General features: G+C 37.7%; 1 protein-coding gene across 4 annotated transcripts in view; it reads left to right on the top strand.

Moving 5' to 3' along the window:
• Positions 1 to 12,823, top strand: part of TOP2B (DNA topoisomerase II beta) — a 71,723-nt gene that overhangs the window by 57,690 nt on the left and 1,210 nt on the right. For 3 of the 4 annotated variants that reach the window (XM_062508804.1, XM_062508785.1, XM_062508813.1), the window contains 13 exons: positions 54 to 188; positions 632 to 832; positions 2,486 to 2,681; positions 2,827 to 2,918; positions 4,051 to 4,206; positions 4,317 to 4,400; positions 5,305 to 5,502; positions 5,807 to 5,951; positions 7,164 to 7,322; positions 8,123 to 8,330; positions 8,845 to 8,927; positions 9,240 to 9,350; positions 12,350 to 12,466. In XM_062508804.1, coding sequence (XP_062364788.1) covers positions 54 to 188; positions 632 to 832; positions 2,486 to 2,681; positions 2,827 to 2,918; positions 4,051 to 4,206; positions 4,317 to 4,400; positions 5,305 to 5,502; positions 5,807 to 5,951; positions 7,164 to 7,322; positions 8,123 to 8,330; positions 8,845 to 8,927; positions 9,240 to 9,350; positions 12,350 to 12,466 — 1,885 coding nt within the window. The remainder of the gene's footprint in view (positions 1 to 53; positions 189 to 631; positions 833 to 2,485; positions 2,682 to 2,826; positions 2,919 to 4,050; positions 4,207 to 4,316; positions 4,401 to 5,304; positions 5,503 to 5,806; positions 5,952 to 7,163; positions 7,323 to 8,122; positions 8,331 to 8,844; positions 8,928 to 9,239; positions 9,351 to 12,349; positions 12,467 to 12,823) is intronic. The other variant, XM_062508794.1, reaches the window with a different exon arrangement.

The raw sequence follows: 12,823 nt of genomic DNA, 5'->3' as shown, positions 1-12,823 counted from the left end.
GACATTTTATTACAAAGATTATTACCACTTTGCTGGTTTTTTTCTAATTTCAGCTCCCAAACTACAAAAACTTCAAAGGAACCATTCAGGAACTTGGTCAAAATCAGTATGTAGTGAGTGGTGAAATATTTGTGGTGGACAGGAACACAGTAGAGATTACAGAGCTTCCCGTAAGGACATGGACCCAGGTAAGTAATAGTGAAATACATTTGAATATAAACAAAAAAAAAACTGTGAAGAATTCCTCATTAAATTATTTTATCCTATGTCTGCATGAACTTGTAACACAATTTCTGATTATAGATACACAGAAGGGAACATGGTTTCATTCTTCTGTGTGCTTTTGTAGAAGATGGTTCTCTGTGCCATCAGCTGTCCATACTACAGAGAACACCTGCTTCTCCTGCTGCATTCTTAGTTAATCCACTTTACAGTAGCCTTTTCTGTCCTGGTTTCTGCCTCTTATGTTTGTGCTACTCTTGGCCTGCCTTTCACAGGTTATACTGCTTCTGTAACTTATAACTGATATCAGATGTAATGCACAGAACTTTGAAAGTTTATGTTGTTCAGTTGGTTTGCAGTACTAAGGCATTTCATGTGGTTCTGTTTTCTGCTGCCCTATTTTCAACAGGTGTACAAAGAACAGGTTCTAGAACCGATGCTGAATGGGACTGAAAAAACTCCAGCATTAATTTCTGACTATAAGGAATACCACACTGATACAACTGTGAAATTTGTTGTGAAGATGACAGAAGAAAAACTTGCACAGGCAGAAGCTGCTGGATTGCACAAAGTCTTTAAGCTTCAAACAAGTCTTACTTGTAATTCTATGGTAACTTTTTCAAGTTTGGCTATCAGAATCCATACTGTTGCTTGTTGTAAAATCAAGTGTTTTTGTAGTATGCTTTGGTTCTTGGTAGTGAACAGTACGTTGAATATTTGAAATTGTTTCAATAGTAGAAAACTGTAATGATAACCAATACTGTCAATATGAATAAGCAAATCCATTTTAGTCCTGATGAGTCTTTCAAATAAGACAGGTCTGGGGTGGTAGCCTATAATTGAAAATTTCCTGTGCAGTGAAGTATAAGTGGTTAATGTGAAGTAGATCATACAAATAACTTTCTGCCATATTATAATTAGATTTGAGTGTTAAACTTGAGACAAATTACATTTTCAAAATTGCACTTTCTGCAGGATGGTTACTCCTCTAATAGGAATTAAATGATCCAATGTTTCCACCAGCATAAATTCAGTTTTAGGTGGTGAGGTACAGCAAACACTGTTCTTGAGCTGCTAAAGACATAATAGTGCTGTAAATTACTAAGAATATGAATAAATATAGATGTCTGTCTATTCTGAGAGTGATTTGAATGTAAGTTAATTTCTGCAAAGATTTCCAAACATCCTGTCTTTACAGATACTGAAAAAAACCAGTTCAGTATGTGGCAGATGCTACTTTCAGATACTATCACAAAACAAAAATATCATTACTGTTGCTGTTGCTGTGTACATCAAAAGCTATGAGAAAATAGGTTAAAATAAAAAAAAAAAGACCATAGAATTGGAAAAGGAAACAGGCCTTGCTCAACTAATTTTGTAGGTTGTACTTGAAAAGCAAATCTACCAAATCAGGGTGATGGTATTTCTCACATATTAAAACAACTGTAAGAACTACTGTGAGAATCTGTTGTCAGTTTTGCATTTCACAGATTATGAAATGTTTTGCAGATGAGTTCCTGCGTTTTCTGCCTGCCAAAATAAATAATAAGTTGTAAGGGCTGCTTTCTGTACCTGTGTAGGAAATAATCTGCCCTAGTGTAGGAGCCTTAAAAAGTTACGTGAGCTTGGCCATTGTCCCCCTGCTCCCAAATAGCTGTTTTGGATAGATGAATTACCCCCTAGAGGGGTTTATTTCTTTCAGTTGACTATGGAGGGCACCAAGGGTGACTAGTTCACCTATAAATGTCTAAACTGGAGATGTCAGAAACCAGACAGGATTGATTCCACCTATCAAGTAAAAATGATTTCTTGCTTTGTGCTTAAACTTGAAGGATGGTAGTTTTCTGAGCTGATAAGTGACAGATTTCACAGCTGAATTGAAAGGTTATTAAGGATTATTAAGCGTTTCAACTGTTATATTAAATAGTTGTGAATCATCAGTTGCTGCTGAACTTGAGATTTAATTTGCAGATAAAATTAGTCATTCAAGTGAATTCAGGCATATTTCTCTATACAGCTGTCTTTTTGTTTGATTGTGCTTCCATAAATCTCATCCTAAATCTACTTGTAATAAATATAAATATGTAATAAAGTCCATCCAGCTCTGTGCTGTGTAGCTCCACAGTGAGGTTTGAGTTCACACTCCTTGAAATACCACTTCTTGTACAGTGTTTCTCTGCATGCAGCACAGCTGAGCACTTACACAAGGGCTAGCAAAGTCTGAGTCAGGCAGCCTCTCTCAAGTCTCTTGTGTATTTTCTAGGTGCTGTTTGATCACATGGGGTGCTTAAAGAAGTATGAAACTGTGCAGGACATCTTGAAGGAGTTCTTTGATCTGCGATTACATTATTACAGCCTGCGCAAGGAGTGGCTGGTGGGAATGCTGGGTGCAGAGTCCACCAAGCTGAACAACCAAGCTCGTTTCATCCTGGAGAAGATACAAGGAAAAATTACCATTGGTGAGTAAGCAGAAGTTAGAATTGTTAACAGTGGGGAAAGATCTGAAAATTATTTAAGTATAGTAGAAAATACTTGCGTGCAAGATTTTTGTGACACTGACTTTTTTGTTTTTCCTCCCCTCCTCTGTGTGTGTGTGTCTTGTAGAGAATAGATCAAAAAGAGATTTGATTCAGATGTTGGTCCAGAGAGGTTATGAATCTGATCCAGTAAAAGCCTGGAAAGAAGCACAGGAAAAGGTAATAATCTAGATATAGTTGATGTTGTTTCTGTTATAAATGATATTGCTTGTTTTCTCCTCATCTAACTTAATTTGCAATACACACACAGCACTTTAAAAACATTATTCATTACTCCTTATTGGCTTCCATTTAAAAAAAACTATTAAACTTACCCAAAATAAATTAGTATTTTATACGGGTAATGCTTAGAAGAAAACTAGATAGTACAAGTCTGAAAAATGAGATTGCAGAGGACTGAATTTCTTAATGTACCCAACTCAGAACAGGCTTTCTGTTGATTCTGATTCTGTTTGATTTCTGACTGGCTGATACAGCTGCATGGTGTTGCATCAGTTACCCCATATTTACAACTAATTATTTCTACACAACTTACTGTTTTTCTGGAAAGAAACATAGATATAATAAAGCTATGACTTTTAAATTTATTGTAGTAAATTTGACCATGACCTTCGCCTGTATTTTTTTCTGCTTCTTTTAAAACTAAGCAGTTTTTGTTGTTCCAAAAGAGAGATGTGATGAGTTTAATTTCAAAGTTACATCCCCATTACTATGGGCAGATGGAACTGCTTTGAAAAGCAGCTTTGAATTTCTGTCAGCCATCCCTTTTCTGTTTCTTTGCCACTGCTTTAGATATTTGTTTTCATATCACATTTGTTTTGTATTTTTAATACTTTATTTTAGCTCTGTGGAATGATTTCTATTTGATAACAGAACTGTTATTTAGAGAAATTTTCATCTACTTTCAAACCTTAGTTTGCACATTTGGGGATTTGGTACCAGCTCTTATCTGAAGGACTGTGCTCATTTTCTAAAGGAGCAGGTATCCATAAATACCCAAACAGCAAAGGTCTCAGCCCTGGGAGACAGGTGGGACAGCACCAATATCTGCAGCCAGCAGCATACAAGGCTCCAGCACAGGTTCAATTTGTTTTCTTAAATCAAATGATTAAATAATCAGCTCTGGAAGGTCACAGGAATATGGCCTTTTGGAAAGGTCCAGAAAATGTTCAGGTTATTGAATCTGTGAGGGCACACTTTGCAAGTCTGTGGTGGTGCTTCAGAGCAGTGTCACAGTTCATGCATAGAGCTGAGATCACTAATACTTGTAATTGTGAATGTTTCACCTCAGGCAGCAGAAGAGGAAGACTCTCAGAATGCAAATGATGATGCTTCCTCTGCTTCTGGTGCAACCTCTGGCCCTGACTTCAACTACATTTTGAACATGTCCCTGTGGTCACTCACAAAAGAGAAGGTGGAAGAGTTGATTAAGCAGAGAGATTCCAAGGTTGGTACACGTGGAAAGCTTCTTCTGAAATGACACATTGGGAGTATTCAGTCTCCAGTAGCATTTGCTTTAGTTGTACTTACATGCTCTATACTACTTCCATGTTTTAGGAGAGAGAACTAAATGATCTTAAAAGAAAATCTCCTTCAGACCTCTGGAAAGAAGATCTAGCAGCCTTTGTTGAAGAACTTGAAGTATGTTTTATTTTATATATATTTCTAAAATGTGAAATTCACACTAATTTGATTAAAAACACTAACTAATGAAATTATTAAAATTTAAGAAAAATAATTTTAAAATACTACATTTTGAATTAAAAGTAGATACATTTCATAATCTAGTGGTAAGTGGGAAATCAATATTGGATATCTGTGTTCCTGGTAGTGTTTCTCAGTGATTGTTTCTCGCATCTACTCAGTTTAATGTTTTTTTTTCCAAGTCAGTGATGTTAAAAGAAAAATAACCAGGAGAAAGTTAGTTTTCAGATGACACAAAAACCTGTGAGTAGTAACTGGTAATGGTAATAATTACAGTAATTCTACATGATCTAATTTTTTGTGAGGCAGTAAGCATTACTAAATCCAAAACTGTACATTCAGGAATTAAGTGTGTAGACTACAAATACTATATGAGTAATTTGCCTCATCAGTAATTCTGGAAAAAAATAAAAAGTCCCTTTGGTGAATACGCTGTTGAACCTGTTTTCCATGTGGTGTAAAAAGGGCTGCTGCAATCTTTTGATGTGACATACTTCAAAAGCAAATGTTTATGGTAAGTGCTGAAATAATGGAAATTTGCAACACATACTTGCAGAATAGAAACTTGATAGAAGAAAGGTTTTTCAGTCTAATAGTGTCCAAAAGTTTGTATTTATCCTTGAATTAAAGTGTAGTTTTTAATTCTGCAGGGTAACGTATTTATCAAGATTTAGTGGTCACTGTTCCAGAATTGAAAATTGTTTTCCAGTTCAAGTGAGAATTAAGGGGAGCCTCATGCTCCATGTAAAAAGGAGCTGAATCTTAAATAATCATCACGTTCCACTTTGTCCTCATTAAAAAATAATATGTTTTCCTCCTCCTGCCTCCCCTTGTTTGTTAGAAAGTAGAAGCACAGGAAAGAGAAGATGTTCTGGCTGGCATGGTTGGCAAACCAATAAAAGGCAAAGTTGGTAAACCCAAGGTGAAGAAACTCCAGCTGGAAGAGACCATGCCATCACCATTTGGCAGAAGAATAGTTCCACAGATTACATCTGCCATGAAAGCTGATGCCAGCAGGAAATTGCTGAAAAAGAAAAAGGTAAACCAAAATGACTGCTACAGTTGAATTATTTATTATTTGCCAGATTTATTTATTAGTTGCCAGATTGTCACAGGTGCTGTATTTGTACTGTTTTGCTGACCTATTGCATAAGAAATTTGTACTGGATTTCTTTCACGTTTGCAGACCTCTTGAGACTGCTTATTGTTCAGGTGTTTTTCTTTCCAAGACTATTCAACAAATGTCAGTATACTAGTCTACATTAATTTATTATTATCTGTGAAACTATGCCAGTTCAGTCTTGAAATATAAAGGTGTAAAATATTTTATTTTGTAATTTTAGGGTGAAACTGATTCTCTAGCAATAAAAATGGAATTTGATGAAGAGTTTGGTGGTGTACCAGCTGAGGGTGGTGGGGATGACTCATTGAATGCATCAGCTGCAGCAGCTAAAACCCCTAAACCCAAGAGAGAGAAGAAGGAGCCTGGTAAGACCCTTGCACAGCCATAGTTAACCTTAGTTTTGTATTTACTGGGCATGAAATGCATTTTTAATGCTGTGTGAGAAGGGAAATACGGCACAATAGTCACTATTACATCTGATTTTCTTCCCTAAAATGAAATAATTGGAAGTACTCTGCTGAAATTTCTTTGTGTCACCTACTGGTGTTGATGGATCTTACATTTTCTACATTTGAAATTGTTTTGGTTTTTTTTTTGGGGGGGGGGGGGGTGTCGTCTAAATCTTCAAATTTGTGTATAGGAAAATAGATTATTTTTCCATAATGAGGTTCATTCTTTGCAGACTGAAATGTCTAGTTTGTGTGCTCTTTGATATTGAAGGACAGGGCAGTCACCTTCAGCCCCTCAGTCTGAGTAATAGTGTAGACTCTAGAACCTGATTAAATAAATGTATTTTTCTATTGATATATTCAGTCATTCTGACTTTCAGAAAGTTATGGGTGCTGTAGCTTGGCAGACAACCAGTGTTCACTTCCCTATTTCCTTTGCTAGTGGGAATTTATTATTGCTGTTTGAGAAATACACAGTAACAGGGGGGCAGCAACAACAACAAAAAAAAAAGTTTGAGACAGAAGAGAAGGTTCAAGTATGAGGGGGTTTGTTTTTTCAGAAAAAAAGAGGAAAACAATGTGGTTGCAGAAATAATTATCCAACCTGAATAGATTCCCTGAGTACAGTTATGACTGACTTGTCTACATGCAGCTCAAATCTCCCACAGCCAGTGTTGAGCCAGAGCAAACTAACCCAGCTTGACCTGAGCTTGCCCTGCAATTGACTGGCCACATTTTTACCCTGTCCATAATAGGATATCCTCTGCTTCCCCTGTTTGTTGTATTTTTCCAATAACTGTTTCTGATCATGTTCCTTGAATAATGGAAAACTGCGTGTTCTTTTCCTGGAAAACTATTAACAGCCTTTAAAAAAACCACAAGTTTGATGGCAAAGGAGATAAAACTAGAGACTGTATGTTTCTCAGTCATAAAACAAATTTCTTTAGCAGCAGGCTATCAGGTTCTGTGTGAAGTAATTTCATGTTAAATCTTCCTTCAGGGAGAAGAAAATGTGCAGCATTTAAAGGAGAACTTTTTAAGATGAAAATTTATGCTAAATTTGTAAACAATTAGAAAATGTGAAGATATTTTTAACCTTACTGTAGAAAATGCTTTTACTTTTGGCAGGTGCCAGGGTAAGAAGGACACCATCATCTACAAAATCCAGTGCAAAAAAAGTGAAGAAACGAAACCCATGGTCAGATGATGAATCCAAGTCTGAAAGTGATTTAGAAGAAAATGAGCCCGTGATTATTCCAAGAGACTCTCTGCTTAGGAGAGCTGCAGGTACTCGGGATTTTGTGATTTGTGTATTGTGACTGAAAGTTTCAACTACAAACCCACATTTTCCTTTGACCATAGGTTTCCTTTAGGACTTCATTTCCCACAGATAGCTTGCATTATATTTTCTTCACTGTGTGAAGAATACTCTTAATGTCAAGATCAGGAATCTGTTATGAAAGATTTTTTGTAACTTGGATCAGAGCTCTTATCTCCTATTCTAAACACTAGAATAGAAATTACTCACAAAACTGGCAAATTATACAAGAAACAGACAAGACAATATTATTAAAACAAACAAACAAAAAAAAATTACTCTAATACAATTATACTGCTAAATAAGGCCTAAAAGGCAAGTAAAAAATTATCAAAAAATTCTGAACGGTCTGTGAAAAGCAAGACTGAAAATTTGGAAAATGTGTAAATATTTGATGGTTTAAAAAACCCCCACAGATTTTCTGGAAAATCAGGAAGAATGTTCAAATGGTGGATTCAAGAAAACTTCAATTGTAAGTGAAGGATTCTCATTCCTTAAAAGCACTGATGCACAATGTCTCTATAATACTCTTAGCTGAAGGTGTCTGAGCAAAGCCACAAGAGGTGTGTTGGATGTTTGCTGACATCTAAATTATTCTTTATTCTTTACAGCCCTTTATTCTTCCAGGCTGAAACAAATTTATTATCCACCACTCTTTTGTCATGTGTACTCTGAGGCAGGGACTGTTCACTGACTTCCACTTTGATTTGTATATGTATCTGTATTATAAACAACTCTCCTGAACTGTGTACATGTGTGATTTTCCCAGCTGAGAGGCCCAAGTACACTTTTGACTTCTCAGAAGAAGAAGATGATGCCGACGATGATGATGATGCTAACAACAACAACGATTTGGATGAGCTCAAAGTAAAATCCTCTCCAGTTACAAATGACAGAGAGGATGAGTTTGTTCCCTCAGACAGTTTAGAAAAAGATGAGTATGACTTCTCTCCAGCCAAATCAAAGCCATCTCCAGAGTAAGTACTGTAACTCTGCAGGATTTCTTTATTAATAATTTTTTTCAATGCAGAAGTGTCTGAACAAAACTGAGAAACATCAGCCTGTTTTTGCTCTACATGCACCATGAAAAATAAAATGTGGAAGAATTCATGTATATGTTATCTCAGCCTTGCAACTGACCTATGCAAGGGTGACTCGTTATTTAAAAAGTAATATAATAACGTATAAAAATAGTAACGGTGCACTGTCTATAATATCATCTGTTAAACTAAGTTTTTGAGGAGTTTCTGTTTTCTGTCTTGTGCCAGTCTGGTATAGAGAACTATTGGCAAAAATGTAATTCTGTTAATTTTAAATGCTGGGAGCTCTTGACTGGATGTCAGTTTGAGAGATTTGACTGCTGGAATCAGATAAAAAATGCTGGAAATGTTAAAACAGGAATCAGCTTTTACATGGATATTACGATGTCCATGTACTTCAGTATGTGCTTAATGTAACTCATATAATTCCCTGGTTTTTTTTGCTTATAAGTAGAAAAACATCTCAAGCCAAGAAAAATCAAGACTTTGGGAACATCTTCTCTTTTCCATCTTACTCTCAGAAGATGGATGATGGTGAGCTTGTTTTCACAGTTCCATTTAATTTTTATAGCAACTATTAATGGGATGTTTTGGGGAGTGGTACACACAAACTTCACACAGTAGTTACAGAAGAAGGATGTCCACATCCTCCCCCTTTATAAAGAGGAGAAGTGAAGGAAGTTCTGATCTTTAGAGGAACAAAGCTTGTATCATATCATAGGTAAGGAAGTCACACTACATCCACAGCTGTAGGTAGCATCACAAACATTTATTTGAGGTTAATTTTTACTGTAATTAATATATGCCATGAATGAATCTTAATCTAAACTTCCACTGTGATTGCAGATACAACAAAATTGGACAGTGATGATGAGGATTCTGCTCCTGTTTTCTCATCATCTTTTGCCCCAAAACAAACAGAGAAAATTCCAAGTAAAACAGTAGCTGCTAAAAAGGGTAGGTATAGAATTGGCCTGGAAGCCAATCTTTTTATTTGAAAGTCATCATCTTCACCTTTGCATTGTCTCTCCAGTCTTCAAAGTTGGAACTGCTTTCATTTATTTTGAACTCAGTGAAATTCAGCAATAGGGTATGAACTTTCTCCAGCTCCTTAGTAGTATTAATTTGTTTCTTTCCACTGGCTGTTTTGTGTTGTCAGAACTTGATACCTTCCATGTAGGGAGGTGGTGTTCAGCCTTCAGTTAGTTTAACTGATGGGAGGTTTTTAGCTTCAGGGGATAAGTAAAGTGGAGCATTCCACACCAGGAGGTATGGAATATCCCTTGGGTCAGTGGGAGGCATTTCTCTAGGCTGTCCCCTCACAGCTCCTTGTGCACCCCCAGCCCCTTGCTGGTGTGAGAAGCAGAAAAGGCCTTGACTCTGTGTCAGCAGCAACAAAATATCCCTGCATTGTCAACATCATCTCCAGCCCAAATACAAAACACAGTCTCATACCACCTACAATGAACAAAACGAGCTCTGTCCCAGCCAAAACCAACGTAGAAGGCTATTACATTTTCCTCTTGAAACAGAGGATGAGAGACTCTCCTCAGACTTCAGAGGTATAAATTCTTTCAGTTATTAGTCAGCTTTCAGAACTGCAGTCTTGCAGCATTTTTTCCCTGTGATACTGTGGCCTATATTTTTTAAAACTTCTTTTGACCAACTTGCAGCTGAACTTAATATATTAATTCTTCTGTCAAAATAGTTACCTCGAGGAGATTGACAAGAAAGCAGCCAGTTACAATAGTTAGCTTACTGTCTTAAAAATGGGAAAAAAATATCTTGTTTTCTATATCAGACACCAGTGATCTGCAGCATCTTTTCACCCTTTTCCCCATTGCCTCCCTATTTCTAATCTATTTCTTGATGCATTGTGTTAACTCTAATTTGTTAATGGTTCAAATCAGTGAATGCCTGAACACTTCTCAAACACTTCCAGTTGTTGGTAGAGTTCTGCAGTATAGTAAATTGTATACTGAAATAGCTGATCTCTAATAGAGTAGTCTTTTATATTGAATTTCTGTACTGCAGCAAATGCAGGAGAGAACTCTGTATGCAGTAGTCAAGCATGGATGCAATTTAATTTTAATAAAGTTTCAAGCCCAACTTGAAACCTTAAAATACAGCTGTGATCTGTTTCTGAGGTTCTGATTAACATCTACACACACAAAACAGGCTCTCTTTCAAGCAAGAGTTAAATTTTTGCCTTCAGAGTAGCCTTAGGGGCACTCTCCTTCTCAGTGCATGGCAACATGACAGGTTGCTTTCACGAGTTTTCATCTCTTCTTTCCTGCCCAGATCAGACATGACCATACTTTCATGATCACAGCTGGACAATCCAGTGATAACCCAGCAGGTTTAGTTCCTTGGTCATCTGGTTACCCTTTTCATGGTCTCTTTGATTTTAAGTCCACCTTCATGGACTTGGCAGCAGCCTCCTCAGAACCCATTTTCTGGTAATGTAATGTTCCACCCACTCATCCTCACACTGGGAGTGCTTATTGTGTGTGGCTGAAATGATTGTTCCAGAGTTGTTTGATTTTCTGTGACTTCAGACTCTGATCAATTTGCGATGAAATCTCTTGACCTCTGCTGTTCACTACAGAGGATCAAGAGACAGCTGAACTTTTCCATGACTATTTGAGCTGTCTGTGGTTTTAGGGCTTTATAGTAAAGCCTGAAGGAAATTTGAAAAGCAGGCTTACTGTTGATAAGCGGCTGCTCAGCTTGAACAGCCTTGAACAGCCCAGCTGTTGAGATTCTAGCAGTGAGATGTACTCTTTGCATCACCTGTGGGACTGATACCATAGCTGGACTTCCTGCCAAAAACGGCCTTCTTGAGAGCCTGTGTACATTGATTGTGTTGCACACTCTGTTTCCTGTCATGCTACCTAGTGGACAGCTTGGCTGAGCTGATTTGCCACCAAGTAGCTGTCAAGAGATCCTTCACACTTGAGCAGCCTTTAGGGGTTTAAGTTAAAGTAGCAGATGAGAATCCCCCTACATTTTGTAGAGAGGGAAGTCAGTGTTCTGGACGCTATTCCTTTAGCCACCAGATAAAACAGTTAAGAGGTTTGCTGTCCCTTGGACAGACTTCACAGGAGTTACCTGGTGATATCAGGCTCTGTTTCCAGGGTAGAACAAATCCAGTGTCTGTGGCAGTGTGTCATACCTCTCTTTCTGCAGTTCAAGGCATCATAACCAAAACACTTGTGGAGACACTCTCTTTTTCCCCCTATGATCCCATAAATGAAATTCGAGTTCTCACAAACATCTACATTCCTGGTATCTGGAGTGTTAGTAAAGGTCTTTTCTGTCCTAAATGGTTCCATGAGTCTGTCCCTTGACACCCTGTGGGAACATTCCCATGACCATCTTTTAAAGACAGCCAGATTAGTTGTGTGGCTCTGATTGAAGTTCTCCAGGACATGCAGAATGTTCCCTTCTTCTCCTTTCAGCAATTTCTGAAGCTGCTATTTGCTGAGATTGACAGAAAGCAATCTGTCACAGAGACAGAGGCACTGCCTCCCAAACTCCTGCAGTAGTCCTGGGAAAAACTGTCCCACAGTCATGCCACCCTGAAGGCAAAAATGTCACTAGCAGTTGGATTTGTAAACACTGTACTATATCCAGACAGGGTCAAAGTATCCAACCTGGAGGACTTCTGTTGCTGCTTTAGCTATTAGTGACCTGTTTTGTATTCAGAAAGATGAAACAGTGTTCAGCCAAGGACACTGGAATTTACTGGGTGCACCGATCCTTCTTAGAGCTCAGGAAACCTCCTGTTTCTTCCACACAGTTCTAGCATAAAAGCTGAAGTATATTTTCCCCAAGTGCAGAAATCACTCATCTTGTTTTAATGTCTGCCATTTGTACTATAATTGGAGTATCTAGTACAATTTAATAGTCCAACCAATATGTCAATTTATTTAGTATCTTTTAACTTCCAACAGCAAAACTAGATGCACCCCCTAAGCCTAAAAGAGCTCCCAAGGCCAGGAAGGTGGAAACTGTTAACTCCGATTCAGATTCAGAATTTGGCATTCCAAAGAAGACGGCAGCACCCAAAGGTAGGAGTCACACCTGGGCTCTCTGGAGCACAGGGCTCACAGTTATTGTAAGAACCACACTGAGTTATGAGTACATTGATCACTGGGAGATGACTCAGCCTTTCCTGTGACAAATGCAGTGTACTGACTTCTTGGCAAACAATGTGCACATTTTGTCTGACCTTCACTGTTGGGAATGCATTGAATAGCTGCACTCCCTATGCACCCTCTTCCATTGTGCTGGATGCCACTTGTTTTCTTTGATCTCAGCTCTTTCCAAGACAGTAAAATTCTGGTAGTAATTGTAGTAAATAGCACTTTCTGTGTTTTAAAGCCCATTTTTTGGTATCCCAGTTCTCCGAGTCCTCACAACACAGG

This window comes from Cinclus cinclus, chromosome 1 (genome assembly GCF_963662255.1).
Source record: "Cinclus cinclus chromosome 1, bCinCin1.1, whole genome shotgun sequence".
Classification (NCBI taxonomy): domain Eukaryota; kingdom Metazoa; phylum Chordata; class Aves; order Passeriformes; family Cinclidae; genus Cinclus; species Cinclus cinclus.
Note: the sequence above shows the minus strand (reverse complement) of the source record. Positions and strands in the feature narration are given on the sequence as shown.